Source organism: Strix aluco, chromosome 15 (assembly GCF_031877795.1).
Source record: "Strix aluco isolate bStrAlu1 chromosome 15, bStrAlu1.hap1, whole genome shotgun sequence".
Classification (NCBI taxonomy): Eukaryota; Metazoa; Chordata; class Aves; order Strigiformes; family Strigidae; genus Strix; species Strix aluco.
In genome coordinates this window covers 4,333,422-4,351,936 of record NC_133945.1, presented here as the reverse complement: position 1 = coordinate 4,351,936, position 18,515 = coordinate 4,333,422, and the positions used below count along the sequence as shown (strand labels likewise).

The 18,515-nt window shown below is 50.0% G+C and overlaps 3 protein-coding genes, 1 long non-coding RNA gene and 1 other non-coding gene across 13 annotated transcripts in view; 3 read left to right on the top strand and 2 right to left on the bottom strand.

Moving 5' to 3' along the window:
* Window positions 1–1,520: 1,520 nt before the first annotated feature.
* On the bottom strand, window positions 1,521–7,767 carry EEF2KMT (eukaryotic elongation factor 2 lysine methyltransferase). The gene is made up of 8 exons (XM_074841526.1): window positions 7,508–7,767; window positions 7,369–7,431; window positions 5,926–6,006; window positions 5,663–5,764; window positions 5,342–5,475; window positions 4,223–4,530; window positions 2,694–2,843; window positions 1,521–2,001 (listed from the first exon to the last, which is right to left on the bottom strand). The coding sequence occupies exons 1-8, from the start codon at window positions 7,583–7,585 to the stop codon at window positions 1,901–1,903; spliced, it is 1,017 nt and encodes a 338-aa protein (XP_074697627.1). The 5' UTR covers window positions 7,586–7,767; the 3' UTR covers window positions 1,521–1,900.
* TRNAK-UUU (transfer RNA lysine (anticodon UUU)) lies at window positions 7,677–7,749 on the bottom strand. Its single transcript has one exon. It is a non-coding gene; the product is annotated as a tRNA-Lys (tRNA).
* Window positions 7,768–7,825: 58 nt separating the features above from the next.
* On the top strand, window positions 7,826–10,280 carry NDUFB6 (NADH:ubiquinone oxidoreductase subunit B6). The gene is made up of 4 exons (XM_074841527.1): window positions 7,826–8,058; window positions 8,144–8,236; window positions 8,859–8,903; window positions 10,126–10,280. The coding sequence occupies exons 1-4, from the start codon at window positions 7,879–7,881 to the stop codon at window positions 10,192–10,194; spliced, it is 387 nt and encodes a 128-aa protein (XP_074697628.1). The 5' UTR covers window positions 7,826–7,878; the 3' UTR covers window positions 10,195–10,280.
* A 792-nt stretch (window positions 10,281–11,072) lies between these two features.
* Window positions 11,073–12,215, top strand: LOC141930540 (uncharacterized). The gene is made up of 2 exons (XR_012625331.1): window positions 11,073–11,379; window positions 11,513–12,215. It is a non-coding gene; the product is annotated as an uncharacterized LOC141930540 (long non-coding RNA).
* Window positions 12,216–16,460: 4,245 nt separating this feature from the next.
* The window catches only part of CAPN15 (calpain 15), a 61,600-nt gene continuing 59,545 nt past the window's right edge, over window positions 16,461–18,515 (top strand). For all 9 annotated transcript variants that reach the window (XM_074841538.1, XM_074841535.1, XM_074841545.1 and 6 more), the window contains exon 1: window positions 16,461–16,538. The gene's annotated coding sequence lies outside the window, so the exon portion shown is untranslated. The remainder of the gene's footprint in view (window positions 16,539–18,515) is intronic.

Here is an 18,515-nt window from a genome sequence, read left to right as displayed (position 1 = left end):
CAATTTCACTAGTTTGAAGAATGATCCATCAAGATTTATGTGGTGATTTTATTTTATTTTTTTCCTACTGTTGTCAAGCAAAATCCTGTCTGGTGGTTTGGCCATTCCCCTTTAGCCCTTGATGTGCACACAGAGGTAAATTAGGCACTTCTCTGAACAGTATGCTGAAAGCTTGAGAGAGGTTTCATTGTCCTATAAAAATTTTTTAGATCCAAAATGAGCCATCTGTACAGAACATTTGAGTGACTTGAATTTTCTGTAAGGGGAGATAAAGGAGTGTTTGGGCTGCTAGCATGTATTTACAAATAGTACCTTTGAATTCTTCCTTCTCGAGGAGGAGTTACTTCTGCACATCCAACTTCATACTAGCAGTCACGGCCTCCTTTGGCTTGGAGAGTAAGGTGATTATTCAAGTTTCAAATTACCTATCATCCATTTTCTCTCCATTACTACAGAAGGAGGCAGCTAAAGTCTTTGTTCATTTTCTTTTAAGTAGCTTTTAAAACAAGGAACAGGAAAGGAAGTCGAGGAGAAAGAACAGTATATTTGATTTTCTGTCCAACAGGAAAATGATTAATGGATTACAAAAAGTTTCAGAGAAGGTGAGCTCCATTCTTCCTCACAGTATATGTAGAGCATTGCTACAGAGTATGATTCTTTTTTCATTTTCTGGCCAGTCTGAGAGGCTGGCTTCCCAAGAGCTAGTTGTGACAGACCTTACGGGGGAGTAAAGATGCACCGGAGTTACAGCAGCGTCTATTACCTCCTCTGGCAGCATCCTGTAAGCTTGTGACACAATCTGCTATGTTCACTGGGGGTGTTAACTGATACTGATTTGAGCTGATTTTAATGATTTTTGATGATTTGGATTTAAATAAGGAATGATTTAGAGTAACTATACAACCAGATGTGCTGCTACAAAATTCTTTGTAAAGTCCCAGGCTGAGGCCACGTAGACTAGTGATAACCATTAACCAGATTTCTGTACAAAGAATAAGACTTGTGATGCGGTACCATTGTTAGACTGTTCAGTCAGGATGATTTATTGCCCTGTAGACCAGGTGTTCTAAAAGTTACATTGTGAAAGGGCCTCGAGGCATGTTAAAATTGCAATGTGAGCCAAAGTCCTTGAGTCAAGGGCGTTGGAGGGTCGTTCTTTCAGGTGAGTAGTCCGTGGTGGTGGCAAAAGCAGCCCCCGACTCATTTCAGGACTCAAGTGCGTGTGACCAGAAAGAGGTGGGAATATGAAAATGAGTTATGGGAGTTCATGTGTATGTATGAGAACTTGATTAATATGTATGACTGTATCCTATATAATCAGCATGCTACAGGAGTTAGGTGTGTGTTGCTGGTGGGACAACTCCCCTACGCCCCCGGCCATTGATAAAGGAGTGTCTGCTCATCTACATCACATTGGTGGCAGTAGGTTCTTTTACCCCGTTCTGGTGACAGGGGTATTATTAAGAGGACCCATACTGCAAGTATATACAGACAAGTATAAAAAGTAGACAATTACAGCTGGTTTTAATATTAAAAAATATTTATTACTATGAAACATTATTTTGCTCCCTTGTCAGTGCATCCTGCAGATGTGCCACTATTTACAAATCAAAACACAGTTGGAAAAAAACCAGTTCAATTCTGTTGTTTTCCACAGAACTGAAGTGCAGTATGATTTAGAGCTTTTTTTTTTTTTTTTCCTATTGCTTTTCAGGGGCAGCAGCTTGCTTGCATACATGCTGACAATTACAGGAAGAAACAACTCACTTGATGCACGGACTGTTGTCAGAGTTGTATCCTCAGTCCCTCATGTACGTTTTTACAATATAACAGATAATGTTGCATGGACCAGATACCTCCCGTTGGTCTGAAAATTCTAGTTATGTTATATCTGCCAAGTCTATATAAATAGCTGAAGAATAGTTACATTTGGCTGCATGTCATAGAGAAAAACACTGTTGCTGTGGGCTGGAATAATCTGCCATCCGATCCCAACTTTATCTGTAAAGAGAAACACCGGGAATAATATTTCTGCTTAATAAAGTGAAGAGTAAGAGTTGCATGTCAAGTTTTGTAAAAACAGATCTTTAGCACACTGTTAAAGCAAGCTACAGGCAAATGCTTATGAATATGTATGTTTAAAAATTAACAGTGCTGCTGCTGCTGTGCACTCAGCATAATTCTGTGAATTAACCAATTGCTGTAGAGTAACCACACAGCCAGGAGACTGCAAAACACAGGCTTTTGAAGAGTATATGAAAAAAAATCCAAAATCCCTCCCCAATTAACTTAATCTCTAGGGTTTTTTAACCCTCAACAGTTAAGATAAAAGGTTTTAAGCTGCATCTTGAATGTTATCACTGTGATGGTGCAGCACAGATGGTTCTCCTTCTTTAAGCTTAACCCTTTTTGAGTTTCCTGTTGCCACCACACTTGCATCTCAAGCTGGCACTAACAGACATGAGTTGTGATAGACAGGATGTAGCAAAAAGCTAAATCCAATCTCCTGATCAAATCCATGTGGAAAAGTTACTGCTCTTAGGCAGACTGCTCTTAAATCCAGCTCTAGGATAAGAATCTCACTATTGGACAATACCCATCACCAGAAAATACTCCTGTTCTTCCCTACTACAGATTAAATAATGGGGAAAGAGGCCAAAATTATTGATACTCTTCATGAAAAAGGCACCTACCAAGTTCAGCCTGGAACAGGTGATATGTGTCTGGATTACGAATGGTGAAAGCAATGTAGACCTCAGGAACTTTGCTATCTGCTCTGAAAGTAGAGAGTTTTTGAAGCATACCAACAAGGGCTAAAATTATCTCTGGATCATATACCACATCTGCAGAAAAAGGAAAACATTCAATATTTATTGAGAAGTGAGCAAAAAGCAGAATGAAAGCTACAAAAAAAAATTCACCTTGCAGGAGAATATGATTTTTGTATTCAGAGGTTAAAAACTCCCAGGAAAAGATCTTAGAAAATGCTTCTATTTTATGTGCTGTGTCAAGTTGCCCTCATCTCTAAAAGCAGTCCAAAATCACTAAAAATCAGTGCTCCTTTTCGTAAGTGGATTGTCAGATACTGTATCTAAGCCCATCTTAGGGGAGACAGCAAAAACATCGAGCGTTGGTACTCTCTGGTGACTGTCCTTAGCAGAATGAAACTGCATTGTTCAAAATCTCTTATTTTAGAGGCTGATTCCAAAAGATTTGATTTGAGCTGCAGCAGTTTTCGTCTTGAATAATGTCCTTGAGAGCAGAAATAGTGACGACGGGTAAAACTGATCAAGGGGTACAAAATGTCAGCCTTACTAATTAGCACTGTGATTCTGAAATGCACCAGTCTTGTGTTCAGGTCTGATAACTCAAGAGGTGGTTGTTTACTACACGGAAATGTTGAGGCATATATAGGTACCAGTGACAGACAGCCCAGTTACTCTTGATGCACCATCATAAGGGAATGTCCTGCAGTAACTAGTAACAGCAAATAGCAGAGAGATACAGATAAATCACCTTCAGTTTTGAGTTGCCTTGTCGTCTTGAGTCCAGCCAGGGCTGGTCTGTGCACTCTCTGAACAGTATGGTTGGCATTAGATAACATGCATAGGGTGACTTACAGAATTCACATATTTAATGCATCATGTGCTACTCTGATGACAAAGGCAGTATATTTTGTCATTTTTTAACCTAAATTCTTAAGTAATTTTTGCTTTGCAAAGCCCCAAATCAGGGAGTAAAATCCTGTAGCTACAGCTAAGACATTTTACTATTGCTAGATTTGCATTATTAGATTTTTTTTATACATAGATTTATACATCAGATTTATTATACAAATCCTCCAGATTTATAGATAGGCACGTTCTGGAAAAGGTTTGTGGTTTGGGCTTTTTTTTTTTTTTTAAAAAATATGTTATCCCTCAAGAGAATGCCAAGATAGCCTGTTATTATTGATGTGGCTCTTAAGAGCAACAGATATATCATCTTCTGTTTATAGATTTTTTTAAAAACGCTGAAAAATAATTTGCTTTTTGGCATTATGTGGGCAGCTGCCGAATATCTGAAAAAGACAAAACGGTGAAATGAACTGGGAGAAGATCTGTCACACACTTCCAGACACAGTAACTGCAGTAGGGTTGTGATCGAGTCCTGCACACAACTACTTTCACGTTTATCTCTCTAACCTGCTTATTCCTGCATGATAGCACACTGTGTGAAGTACCTGCTGCAATGATGACCTCAGGCTGAAGATCCAACAGTTGTTTTTCTGTAACTGAGCCCCAGTCAAGTTCTGCAACAATTAGTTTTGGTTTTTGGTAATTTGCTGCTTCTGCCTCCTGGCCTTGGGTCTCGGTTGGGGTACGCTGGGTGGCTTCAGGCTCCAAGACAAAGCCATTCAAACGGATGTTTTCTGTCAGCTGTTTGAGAACACAGGGGTGGTAGTCACTAAATATGTACGTTTTGGGATTGCAGGTTTTACAGATGGCAATTCCAGTGAAGCCGATCCCACTTCCTAATTCCAAGACTGTCCTGAAGGGTGATGGAGTAAAAGAAGTACTTATTAGGACTCTAAATTGAGTTAGGAAATCAAAACATTCTGAGTATATCTAAAGGTAAAATCAGTTACAGATTATTTCAATAATTTTTGAGTAAACCATCTATGACCTAATCTTTGTCTCAACTGGGAGAGTTGATAAACACTGAAGATGCAATTGTAAGCATAAAAATTAATTACTTTAAATAGTGCTTTTGCATATGGTACAATGAATTTCCACTGCGGGGATGAGATAAATTCCCACCTGTTTCTAGACCCCTGCAGCACAGTTGTCTCCATATGAACTGGTTGTCCAATTCTTTTCATAGTCAGTGGAAAGATACTTCAGCAGCACAATTCCTTTCCTTGGGAGGTTGATAAATTAATTTAGCTGAGTCTTTCCTCAAAAGTGCTTGTTCCTCTCAACTGCTTATAAACAAAGTTGAGACAATGAGATCAGATGTGCACACCTGCACATCCGTCATCTAAAGTTAGGTGAGAGGAATCCCACCATGAAGTGCACTAGCTGAAGTTACTGGCTAGACAGTGGGGTAGCTGAAATTTAACAGCTTACTGAACGGAGCGTGTCTGACTGCGTGGTGTAAATGGTTTTGGTCTTAAAACCTGTCTTAAAAGGTCCCGTCCTGGATTAAAGTTTGATTGTTGCAGAACAGTGGGAGCAGCAGTTATCCAGTAACAAAAAGGTGTATTCATTTCAGTTATTTGGGGGGTAAATATTATTAAATTACAGTTGTGTAGCTCACAATATGAATGAAAATATCTCTCCATCTGTGCTGCTGTCGTTACCTGTTACTAAAAACCACAGAGGTCTCCGCTGCCCATTCAGCAAGATGAAGAGCAGCGTCCCACGTGACGAGCCCTGTGGTTCCTCCAGAGACAATCGCCACGTTCTCGGAAAGGGTAACGCATTCTCCCGTGGGCTGCAGGAGACACAAGAAAGCAAAGATGGATCAGCAGAGACAACAGGTTTTACAGTTTACAACCAAGATTAGTGCCTGGAAAAAGGTAGGAAGCACTCTGGGTTTCTAGGGGGTTGTTTTTAAAGCCAATTATTGCTCAGTTCAGATAAATAAAAGTGATTTATAACAACGCAGCATTAGTTCTTACCAGTAAGTAGTTTTTGTAACAATGAGTAGATTCTTCTTCATTTAAAATATCTGCCAGTGTATCATACAATTCATCCAGGGGCTCAGCTGCTGTGGATTCATGCTGTGTGAAAGAGAACAGGGCAGTTTCAGGGATCAAATCATCATGAAAAAGAAAACGTACACACATGAAGTCCCATTTTAATACATCAGTGGCCATAATATTTTGCACTGGCATTCAAGAAAAAAAAAAGAATTGCAAGCAACATGAAAAGTAAGCACTACCTTTTTGATGAGTTCAGTTAGAAAGCATCTTCTGTACTTGGTGGAAGGGGGATATTTTACACACAAAGGGTGGAGAATGGTCTAAAACAAGAACAGCAATTGAAACCAGTTACCAAGTGAAGCTTTTATGACAGGCAGTAAGGGGCCAGAGAAAGGCCCGGGAGCCATTAATTGCCTCTGTGTGTCATGAAATGCATTGCAATTCAGTCTGTAGCTAAAAGAAGTGATGCTGAGCCAGAAAATGAAATCTGGTGATTTCTGATCAGTCGGTCAGTTTACAGATCTGACAAAACGGAGTGGAAACAGAGTCCAATTTGCTCTCCTCCTTCTTTTGCTTTTCTCTTTGGTTTGCTGCCTTATTTGCAGTTTCCCATCCACATGCAAAGTTTAAGCACCATAAGGGCTGATGCATCACCACAGTGACTGGAATCACCTTCTTGACCCTCAGAGCACCGAGACACAGGGCCAGCTGGGCTGACTGGCTTGTGGCATTAAAGACACCTGTGCTTAGGCACATAGGTCTTAATTTTGATGCTAAATAACAGAAGGAGAAGGAAATTTGCTGTTCTGCTGGGCCCAATGAAAAACTGTGACAGCAGGTCACTTACCTTTGTAATTATGAGGAAAAAACAGCAATTGCTCTGGCCCCACAGGGTGGCATCGCAGCAGTCTGGGCCTGCTGCCCGGGGCACTGTTGTGACACCGAGTCACCCTGGCACCTGAAAGTGCCCAGTGTGCAATAACCCAATCTTAACACGCTCTGGAGAGATATTGTATTTATTCAGGCCTGGGTGCTTGGTGGACTTTTCCACAAATCAAGCACCCCAACAGCAGGTTTTCATGCTCCTTTTATACACAAAAATCAGAAGTTAGTCCTTTTCCATAACACGCCTATTAGATACTGATTGGTTAGTGTTTATCATACAATTATAATACGGCTTACCTGATGTTTCTAATACTAGGCATGCAGGGGCAGGGGTCATTTTGACCTGGGGGTGTGTTTTTTAGTATTACAACGAAGGCAGTTCACTTTCACAGAATCGTTTAGGTTGGAAAAGCCCTTGAAGCTCCTCCAGTCCAACCATGAACCTCACACTGACCGTTCCCAACTCCACCAGATCCCTCAGCGCTGGGTCAACCCAACTCTTCAACCCCTCCAGGGATGGGGACTCCACCACCTCCCTGGGCAACTTAGGGACACTCAGAAGTTAGTTTCATTGCCAAGTAAGCAAATAGTCGCTTCACCAAGTTGTCAAATAATTCATCCTCAGAACAATTCCAGACATTGTCTCTATGATCCAGGACGTTCTACCTATTTTCTGAGATTTGGAGGTCGAAGCTTGTTCTTTTTGCTTGACCTGGCAATTGTTCCCATATGGTAACTAATAGCTCCTAGCATGATTAACCATGGCTACTAGAAAATGTACATCAAACCCACGTTACCTTGTGCAGAATATCCACGAGTAGGGAGGAGTCCGGTGAAGTCTGCAGGTTTTGTTCCAGTTCCTAAAGCAGAAGAAAGAAATAAAGCTGAGGCTTCCTGGGAGCCGAAGGCGGCCGCCCGCTCCCCGCCATACCGTACCGGCCAGGGGAAGGAGCGGAGCTGCCGGGCCGCCAGGAAGCGACACTGGAAGCGGCTCGCCAGCCCCGGCTCGGCCATGGCCCCAGCAGGCCGCGCGTCCCCGGCCTCGCCTGATCACCGCCCCGGGGCGGGGCCGCGGAGGAGCGGCCGGCAAGAAAGAGGAACCTCCCGCCTGAACAGGGGCTCGAACCCTGGACCCTCAGATTAAAAGTCTGATGCTCTCCCGGCTGAGCTATCCAGGCCCGCAGGGGGCGCCCCCCGGGCCCCCTCACGCACCCGGCGGGCTCGGCCCGCGCCCGCTGATGACGTCACCGCGTCGTGAGACGTCACCGCTGCGCGCCGTGGCGGAGGACACTGCGGCCGGCGGCGCTATGAGCGGCTACACCGAGGACGAGAAGCTGCGGCTGCAGCAGCTCCGCGCCCTGCGGCGCCGCTGGCTGCGGGACCAGGAGCTGAGCGAGCGGGAGCCCGTCCTGCCGCCGCGGCGGCTGGGGCCGGTGGCCGCTTTCTGGGAGCGCTTCCTGCAGCCCGGCGGGTTCTGGCGGCACCAGGTGAGCGGGGGACGGCGACAGCGGCCTAGCGCTGCCCCCCCGGCCGGGCGGCCCCGGGCCTGACGCGTGTCCCTGTGCCCCGCAGGTGTTCAAGGCCTGCCAGACCAGCGGCTTCATCCTGACGCGGGTCGTGGTCCCCTTCTGGATCATCGTCTACTACATGAAATACCACGTCATGGTGTGTGCGGCCCCTCTGCAGGAAACGTGGGGAAGGGGGTTAAGTGGAAAGTGAGGGAAATCGGGGCTAAGCCCTGGAAGAAGCCCCCTTGTAGAGAGCTGGGGGCTGATGCAACAAGCAGCCGCATAAGGGATGGCGTGAACATGCTGGTTAAGCATCTGCTGGAGGTTGCAGTGATTTCTCATGGCCTTTTCGCTGTTTGTTTTTCCTTTCTTGGGTGACACAAATGCATTTTCTTGTGATTTTCTGTGGCAGTGACCAGCTTTGACTGTGCTGCCTCCTGTGAGATGGAAAGCTGTGTCTTAATTGTCACTTTCCTGAAGGAATGGTGACCCTGGGGATAGCCAGACTGCTGCTGCTGGTGTGGGGAAGGGGAATGGCCAGTGCACTGATGATGGGACAGACCTTCTATTTCTACAGTCTTGTCTTGCTTGGGAGGGGTAATTTTATTAGTCTCAGGTATTTCTTTAACTAGTAGAAAGAACCTGGCCTAATGAGCCTTGTACCCAGTAGAGCCTGTGTTTTAGAAGGGTCATTTGCCCCATTTTGGAAATCCTTTGTACTTCCTTTGGGTAACACTCATTTTTCTTTGCCCCTTCCCTTTCTTCCCCCCCACTTTCAGAAAATGCCACATGGTGTCATGTCGTCAAATCCACGGATATTCCCAGTAAGTCTATTAATACTTGTTTTATCTTCCAGCTTTGTAAAACAGAAAAGGGATGATTTGGGGAGAAAGGCAGGTTTGTGCAGTAGCCAATTTCAAGAAGGATGAGCTTGATACTGTGGGCAGGCTGTCCTGGAGCAGCACAGTTTTCTGAGCAGTTTTCATCTTGTTCTCAGAGCAGACAGTCCCAGTTCCAGTGGTACCTCCCTCTGTAGTGGCACTTTTGAGCACCTGGCTGACAGCACTGCCCGTCCTGGGTGGAAAACACAAATGTTCCCTTATGGGAACTTAAGTGTTAATTATGGTGCAGTAACAGTATCTTTATGAAGGGCATTGGGTGTTTAAAGCCTCTCTCAAAGAGTGGTTCTGCTGCTCCTGCTGACAGCGCCAAGCACGTTGGTTCTGGCCGCACAAGCTTGGTCCCAGGTGTCCCTGAAGGTCCCCCATGCTCAGGCATCCCCAAAGGGATAGAGTTGTGTCACCTCAGCTTGGGATGAGTTTTATGAAGTGGAGAGTGTCAGATTGTTTGGTCTTTACTGTTTTCAGGCTGCTCCAAGCCGTTCCTTGTTGATTGGTGTAGCAAGTTGGTAGGCAAATATTTATGTAGAAGTTTAGCTCTGCTCTGTTTCTGACAGTTGCACGTTTTTTTGCGTAACACCTGCCTAATTGTGCTTTATCCAAAATAAAATTATTAAAAGTTCCATCCCTAACAACCACATAGCAACATACTGAAGGCAAGCTGTGGGCCTCTGACATCAGCCTAATTACTCAGGTCAGCTCAGTAGGCCAAGACAGTGCCTGGAGCTGTAACAAACAGCAGCTGGGCATCAGATTGATTTTTGAGGGATTACGTAGCTCTTCGTGAGCTACAGACTGTGGGTTTGGAGACTCACAGCTGTGCTGTATTAAAGGTAGTTATGCAGTGCTGTAAGTCCAATATACGTTTTTTAAAAAAGATAGTCTCAAAATCTTTGGCTGCTGTTCTTTAGCTGAAGAGAAGGGGTAAAGCAAGTACAGACTTCAGATCATTTGGCTGTGATGTTATTTCAGCATCCTGGGAAATGTTCAGTGAATGAAAGTGTTCTGAGTAAGTTGTATGATTTTTTTTATTTTTTTTTTTTGTCTGGAAGTGGGGACAGTTACATCTTAATTGAAAGACTGTGCTGTGTGAAGGGAGAGACTGGGTGTAGGAGGAAATGCTCAACATCCTCTCTCATTCCATCAGGGTGACAGAATTTTAGAGACGGGAGAAATTATGCCACCCCTGAAAGATGAACCCGATGAGCACCACTGATGGCTAAAAGCTGATTTCTTCCTTCAGCAAACAAGGCGGGAACTGCAACTGGTTTATCTGCTCTATAAAAGAGTCTTTATTCTGCATCGCCTCAGCTTTTCTGTCACTTACTCTCTCCTTAGTCCAGTCTTTATTGTTGACCCTTTAGCACTTCCTCCTCTGTCTTGAGCCCTTTCTGAGTTGGACTCTTCCTTCCCTCACTGGCCTCATGTACCTGGATGCTTCATACTGGGGAAGACTAACCTCCTAATGAGCAGGGAGTTGGAGTCGATGATCCTTATGGATCCCTTCCGACTTGATTCTATGATTCAAAGTATTTTGGTGGCTACTTTGGGGGTAGAACTGGTTAAACCAGCAATCCAAAGGGTAACCTGAGGTACATAAGGGGAGGTGCTGGGATGGAAGCCCCTCATGACCTCATGGAACCATGTGTGACCAGTACAGCCAGTGTTTGTGAGGTCAGAGTGGCAGGCAGGAGCTGCTGGGCCTGGGGGCAGCCAGACCCCTCATAACTCCTCCAGAAGGGACTCACACCAACAGGGCCATCGCCAACGCAGGGGAGAAAACTCTCCTGCAGCTGAAGGAGATTAGGGAGGCCATGGACCCCATGTCAGGTACCCATGCTCAGCCTGCGGCCCCCCAGGCCCTCGCCAGGCCTGCAGCTGTCTACTTTCTCAGGTAAAAAACAGCTTGGGGTGGGACAGCAAGTGGAGGAGCAGTTGTGGGCTGTGAGGGGGCAGTCAGATCCTGCGGGTCGGCCCTGGAGAAGCTCGAGGGTCCCTGGGGGAGCTGCAGAGTCAGTGGGTACTGTTGGGGGGCACTGGGGAAGGTAGAGAGTCAAGGGGGAGACTGGGGAGTTGATGGGGGCTATTGAGGGTTATCAGTGGCAATAGGGGAGCAATGGGGTTAATAGAGGGGTTGTGGGGGCTGCAGGGGGGCTGAGACCTGTACTTTCTTCCCATGGCCATGGGGGTCCCTGTCACTACCTCTGCCCCATGGTGTGTCAGTCCCCCCAGGAGCGCTCTTCCCCCAAACTGCTGCAGTCTGAAGCGAACCTTTGCCTGCACCAACTTGCTGCTGCTCAGCCTGGCCAAGCCCAACGCCGCCGCAGATGGGGAGGCTTCCCCTGGCTCCCACCTCCACGCCCTGAGCCCCAAGGATAACACTGAGCCCACCGCCCCGCTGGTGAGTGACTGCTGGGGATGCCCCACCTCTGCCTGGCGTCCCCTGACACCCCCACCCCACTAATGAGAGGCTGCTTGGGGTGCCCCACATCTCCCAAGGTCCCCCTGCACACTTCTGCAATGCTTGTGAGCAGCTGGGGACTGTGACATCTCCTGAGGACACCCCACACCCATGAGGATGCCTGATACTCCCAGGGCTCCCCGATTCCCCCAAGGAAGCCCTGACACCTCCTCTAGTGAGAGCCCCCCAGGACTACATGAATTCATAGTGCCCCCCAAGTCCCATGGACATCCCCGCAGCTCCAGCACCCCTAGAGCCACCCCTGATCCCCCGTGTCCCTACCATGTGGGGCCCAGGTGGCTGTTCTAGGCCACAAACTCGGTCTCAAGTCTCAAGGACCAATGCGGGTCAGCTTGTAGAGCCCCAGGATCGCCTGGGTGTTTTGGAACAGGTAACCCTCCCTGAGCAGAGGGAATGGATACCTCTCCCTCAAACAGGGAGGGGTTTGAGTGTCACCACCCCACCAAAAAAGACAATACAGGACACAGAACATGTCCTGGTACAATTACAGCAGGAGCATTCATCACCACCGCCTCGCCTGCCTCACTGAAGGACAGCATGTGGCACTCAGCGAGCAGGAGGACCCACCCCCCCGTTGGAAGACACTGTCCTGCTGGCAGCGTGCTGGACCTCTGCCGTGAATGGGCCTCTGCAAATACATGGCTCTTCCCTTGGGGACTCTGGGCCTCAGTTATACCTCTCAAATTCTTTGAGTCTTGTGCTAAATGTGGGTGATGTGTTCTTTTGACAATGAAATCAAAACTCTTCTGGGTTTATACAGTATTGTTCCCTTAAACATCCTTTTGTGTTACACGCCCACATACACCATACACATGTGTACACACAGGACTACATCTTCTACATAACTTTGAGATCGCTACTAGCTAAAAAAATATCACTATGATCAGTGATAGATGCACATATCTATAATACATGTTTAGTGAAAAGTTAGCTGTCTTGTTGCAAAAAGCCTTCCATTACAAAGCTCAAGGACACATGGAGGAAGACCTCCTCCCAAATAGGTGATGGACCCTATGCTCTGGGCTGTGGCTTTCTGTCCAGCCCTTCGGAGAGCCATCAGGACCTCCTTGTTCCTCAGGCTGAGGGGGTTGAGGACTTACCACTTACCAGTCCCAAGCTAGGGTAAACTGGAGGCAGAGCAGGAGGTAAGGATGGAGGGAAGCACTCGTGAAAAGCTTGGTGTCTTGGGAAACCAGGACTGGAAGATCCTCGGGTGGTTGAACAGACTGGCCCTTCCTCCCTCCCACCTCATGTGCCTTGAGCAGGAGCTGCTGGCTCCAGCGCTGGCTGCGAGAACTCGGCCAAGCAGCCTCCGTGGGCATCCCGCAGTCCTCGTCAGCCCTGGGCGTGCCATCCGTCGTGCTGGGCTAGCTGCGTCTGCTCCTGGTCAGCTCCCAGTTTCTCCCACCCCACAGGCAAGCTCCTTTGCCTGAGGAGATGGAGCCACCCCATCGGCACCTCTGTCTACACTGTCTACGGTGCAACCTCGAGGATTCATGCGGCGTTTGCTTGTTGGATCTTGACTGTGCAAGTCCATGGGGCCAGACAGGCTGCAGCCTGGGGAGAACTGGCTGATGCTCTTGCAGAGCTGCTCTCTATCAGCTTTGAAAAGTCACGGTGACTGAGGGAAAGCTGTCGTGACTGGAGGGAAGCAAGTTTTGCACCAGTGTCAAAAAAGGCTCAGTGTCGCAATAGAGACGGACACGACAAACATCAGATTGTGTGAAATGACCAAAATGGCTGCAAAAGCACCTTTATTGTTCTAACAAGCCTTTTTATAACCTCCTTCAAAGTAGGTGTTCATACAGGATTGGTTTACTTCAGTAACTAACAGTTCACGATTGGGTGATAGTTTCTCGCCTGAATCGTCAGGACAGTTCTTCTTATCTTAGTTCTCTAATCTTGTTTCCATGGCACTTCTCAGGACTTTCTGGCCTCTCATGGATACGCTGGAATCTCGTCAAGGTTAAATTCTTCTTCAGTTAGACTAGAGGCAGACCCGCTGCCTCCCCCGACAGGTCAGGATGACCCCGGCAGCGCCAGGTCAACCAGCTTCCCTTCAGTCCCCAGGAAAAAACATGGAATGAGTCCTTTTAGAAGGCATGGCAGGTGGAGAAGAAGGTGGGGAACAGTCAGCGTGGAGTTATTGTCTGAAAAATGCGATTGTTTTCTGTGATAAGATGGTGAGGTTTGATCAGGGCAGAGCAGTGGATGACATTTACCTTGCCTTCAGCGAGGCTTTCAGTGCTGCGAAGGCATCCGTTTCCAGGAACGCAGTTCACTGAAATATTGATGCCTCTGCTGCGTCGGCCAAACGTTTGATTCTCTTTATAAATCAATGACAGAAATAGGAACTTATCTGGAATAACTGGAACCCTCTGTCCATTGCTCACAGATGAAGATGGGATGGCTAATACAATTTACATGCTTCAGTTTATACATCTAAAATTAAGTGATGTGAATCCCAGTTCATGTGATTTCCTAACAGAACATGCTAGCATTCATCCTCTACTTGAAATCGCTTTGTAGCTGGGCAAAGTAGTTTTATACATTTATTCTCCAAACACAGAGGGCCAAGCTGCTAACAATTTCAGCCAAAAGCTCCCCCGTCATGCCAGAAGAGCTGGATGTCAGCAGCTGTGTTTTTTGTGCTGTGTAGACAGGATGTTGAAATCCACATCGAGTACGCAGTGACTCCTTTCTTCACTCAGCACTATGCAGTCATACTTCTCATATCACAATTAATGATCAGATGCATAACAAAAAGGGCTTAACTCAATTGCCCACACATAAGTGTGCAGAGACATTTAAGGTGCTTTGAGGGTTCTCCCTTCTCTCCAACTGCTACTCAGTAAGGTTGATGATAGGATGAAGACACCCAATAGGTCTCGTGTGACGTGTGGCAGACTTGTGTGGACATCTCGGACACCTGAGGGTACCTCATGTGGCACCAGATGCCAATGAATGGTGTCCAAATGCGTCACTGTGGGCTGAGCGCCCAAGCTCCTGCTCCAGCTAACGCTCAGTACTTCAGATGGTGACAGGTCTTACTCGAAATAGCCACCATGGCGTAGCCAGTGGCTGCTTTCTAAGCCCAACTTCACCCTTTCCCCAGGGGACCCTGACAGCTTTTGCCCTACAATGGGCATTTTGGGGTGCCGACCCCGTACGCCTGCGCAGGGCCGTGTGCTGGGATATCTGCCCTGTGCTTTGCTCGGGTGCAGGCGGGGCCCCGGTGAGGCCCCGAGCCCTGCGATTTCCCCAGTCCAGGACACCTGCCTGGGCCTGAGGGCAGTGGGGGACTGCTCTTCCCCTGGTCCTCTCAAACAGAGAGCTGCTTCAGCAGCTGCTAGAAGAGATCTGTCTACAGATAAATGCATTGATATGGCTAGCAGTTACATCTTACAGAGAGATGAACAGAAGCGAAAGCTATCCACTTGGCTTTTGGTCCCTGCATCATCTTCATAGAAGACTGGTAGGTCTCCCAAACGTGTTGCTATCACAACTCCCCTCAACTGCCCACACAGAGAGCCTTGGGTCCCCTTTGGGGAGAGCCCAACAGCCTAAAGATAACATTTCCCCTACTAAGCAGCTGTCCTTTTTCATTTAGCAACCATTAACCTCCAAGCGTGGTGGCATGAACAACGCTGCTTTTGCTGGAATGACTTTCACATGTGTGTGTGCCACATCGGCTTGGCTGATTCACATCTGGGATCCCCCTTCCTTTTCCATTTGTGACTCCACAAGGGGAGCACCCCTGCACCCCGAGCTCAGCAAGTGCTGGATGAACCGCTCCCACTTCTCATCTCAGTGGGGCGGAAGGGTTTGAAGGTGCTTCTTCAACAGGTGAGTCTTGCAGGGGGCTGGGTTGGGACGTCCATGAACTCAAAGCGGGGGGATGTAGATTTGAAGCTGGATGGACGAGCAGGCCCCACCTGTACCTACCTGGCACCACAGCAGCACCTCAAGCACCCGAGGGCTGCGGTTCATGGGGGAGAGCTTTTGGGAGGGCCACCAAGGCTCCCACTGCTGCGCACCCATGCTCTCCACCAGCTGGCATGGCTCTATGCAATCCGAAGCAGAAGCACGGCTGCACGTCGCCTGGAGGGCTGAGGCAACTCCGTGCCAGTTTCAGGTTTGCTTCATGTGCTGCCAGGTCATTAAGGGCTGTAATTAGCCAGGGTGCAGCGGCTCCTTCCAAGGCGGCTGGGCTGGCCGTGCAGTGGGAAGGCTGGGAAGCCTGGCTTTGCTCAGCCCCAGGCTTCTGATCTCCACAGCGGGAACGCCCGAGTCCTGATCCTCCATCTCCTAATGCCGGTGTCTTCCCCGGGGGAGCAGACGGGGACCTCGCCCCGCGGCGTCGGGACACACTCAGGGGCTCAAGTAGCCTCAGAAGAAAAGCTGCTCTCTGTCTGAGAGCTCAGGGCCGCTCACCCTGCCTTCCCTGCTCAAGGCCCCGAGCGACAGGAGGCCCAGGACCCGCGCAGGGACCCGCAGGCCTCGGCCCAGGCCTGGCTCGGCCTCGACGCCCCTCGCCGGAGCCCGCGGGGTCCCGCCCTCCCGGCCGGGGGGGGCGCTGTCCCCGCAGCGGCCGCAAAGCACGCTGGGAGTTGTAGTCCTCGCCCTCAGCGCAGGGCCCCCGCTCCCGGCCGCGCCTCGCCGCCTCCCTCCCCGCTTCCGCCGGCCCCTCGCCCCGCCGCGGGACCCCGCCGGGCGCGTCCCGGCCCCGAACCACCGCTCCCGGCGCGCCCCGCTCGGCCACCGCCTTCCGCTTCCTCCGCGCGGCGCCCCTCGGGGCTTGTAGTCCCCCCGTGCTATTCACGACGGCCTCTGCGCTGTTTCCGTGCCGTAGCGCCCGGAGGCCGGGATGGGGCGCTACGCCACGGCGGCGGCGTAAGGGCGGGCTCAGGGACTCCGGGGCAGGCCGGGCCGGCGGCGGAGCGGGAGGAAGGCGCCGGCGGAGCGGCCGGGCGCCGCGGCGGGCGGGCGGGAGGGAGGGGGTGGAAGTTGCTCTGCCCGGGGGAAAGTGCGGGGCCGGGGTGGGACGCGAGCAGCAGCGCGGCCGCCTCCATCCCCAGGTAAGCAGCGGCGGGGGGTGGCGGGGGCCTCCGGGAGCGCGGGGGAGGCGGGAACGGGCCGCCGGGGCCTCCCGCCGCAGCCCCTCGGGCCGCGGCTCCCACCAGCGGTGCCGGGTTAGCGCTCTCCCGGCCGGAGCCTCCGGCTGGGCCCCGACCTCCCCCGGGCCGCCCCGCACCACCTGTTGCCGGTGGGCCCGAGCCCGGCTGCCCGGGGGGGGGGGGGGGCGGCGGGAGCCGGGCCTGGAGGCCGGGGTGGGGGGGTCCTGCTGGTGGGGCAAGCCGGGGAGTCGGGAATCCTGCCTCGGGGGTCTGCGGCTGTTTGGGTGCCTTACGTGGGGTTTGTGAGGTGACCTGAGGGCTGCGGCTGCCCTCCTCGTACCTCAGCCCGGCCACACGCCCCGAAGGGGGTTTTAACGAACTTGAGAGTCCGTGGGGAGGAGGAGGCGGCTCGGTGAATCCCTGCTCTGCAATGCCTTACCTGCCTGCGCCGAGCCCTTGCAGCGCGTTCTGCTCATGGTACAGGCAGATCGAACCTCCCGGTTCTCCTCTCGGGCAGGTAAACCTCGCGTATGGCAGTTAACGGGCACGGTACTGCTGAGTGCCGGCCGGGGCTGGACCACGGCAGAGCCCCCGAGAGAAGCAGAGACGCCTGTCCTTCAGGTCTGCACTCTAACCTCCAGGTTGGAAACCCATCTGCTGGGGGCTAAGCAGGGTTTTGTGCAGAGTTTCTAAAGCATTGCGAGTTTGCCCTTTGGAATTGGTTGGCTGGCACTTAAGCTTGGGTCTTTGAAGCGTCCTAAGGCTGTTCGGGCCCCAGTGCCTCATCAAGACCCCTGGATTTTACTGCACGTCAGCTCAGCTGCAGTTGTAAGCGTGTCAGCCTCCAGATGCTGGATGCAGAAGTCTGTTACAGTGGATGGAAAAGGCTTTGTACACTGGCTAGCCTCTCCATTTTCTGAGCAGCTCTCCTCTCCCTGTGCCTGCTTCTGGGGTACATCCCTTCCCTCCCAAGCATCAAGAAACAAATGTTTTGGGGTGGTCATCTGGTGAACTGTTGGCGGAGATCAAATAAAGTGCACGTTGTATTTGAAATGTCATATTATTTCCTCCGAGCGTTTTTTCAGATCGAAATCTCAGCTGGTGCTCAGTGCTCCGTGGGCCTTCAGGCCCAGGATGCGGATGGGTGGTTTTTCATGGTCGGATGGAAGGTTATCTGAGAAGTGCTTACTGTACGTGGCCTGGGGTGTTCGTGCACAGACGGTGGTGCGCTGCCGTGGGTCAGTCAGGAGGTAATGGAGACCAGGAGATGTGTTTAGAGGAAGCTGAGGTGGAGGTGAGCGGTGCAGAGCACAGCTGCTGGAGATAGGCTGCAGATCCCAGACTGTGGCCCTTGCTGATGTGAACACAGAGATCTTGCCATACTTTGCACATTGTCACCTGGGACCCGTGGGGACTTGTGCTTCAGGGTTGTACTCTGTGAGCTGCCACCTTTCCTAACCTGGAGTGGACCTGTGGTGGGAGTGCAGCCCAGTGGCAGACTGGCCTCCTGCGATGCTGTGAGTCTGCCAGTGGCTTTTGCGTGGCCATTTCTTGAGACTCGTTGCCAGACTGGCTTATGCCCATGAGTGAACCAGAGCAGGACTGAGCACTGCCTGAGGAACGAGCTGCGGTAGCATAACATGTGTCAGAGAGGCATGATTCAAATTACCATGGTTTTATGTACGTGGGGATATTAACTAGTTTAAAGTTGCATCAGCTTCTGTTTGTGTCCAAGACTTTTAACAGTTGAAGGCAGAAGGCAAGACCCAACATTGCTCCTTTCCCCGGGTGGGGTTGGAGGGCTGGAGAGGCCTTTGAAGGTTTGATGTGACTTGCTGTGTTTGCTAAGCCGTATTGCTTTGGCAGGAAAGAAAGCAGCCTCCTTCAGCCTGATGACTTGGTGCATAAGGGAAGCTCAGGCGTGGGCCAGGTATAATG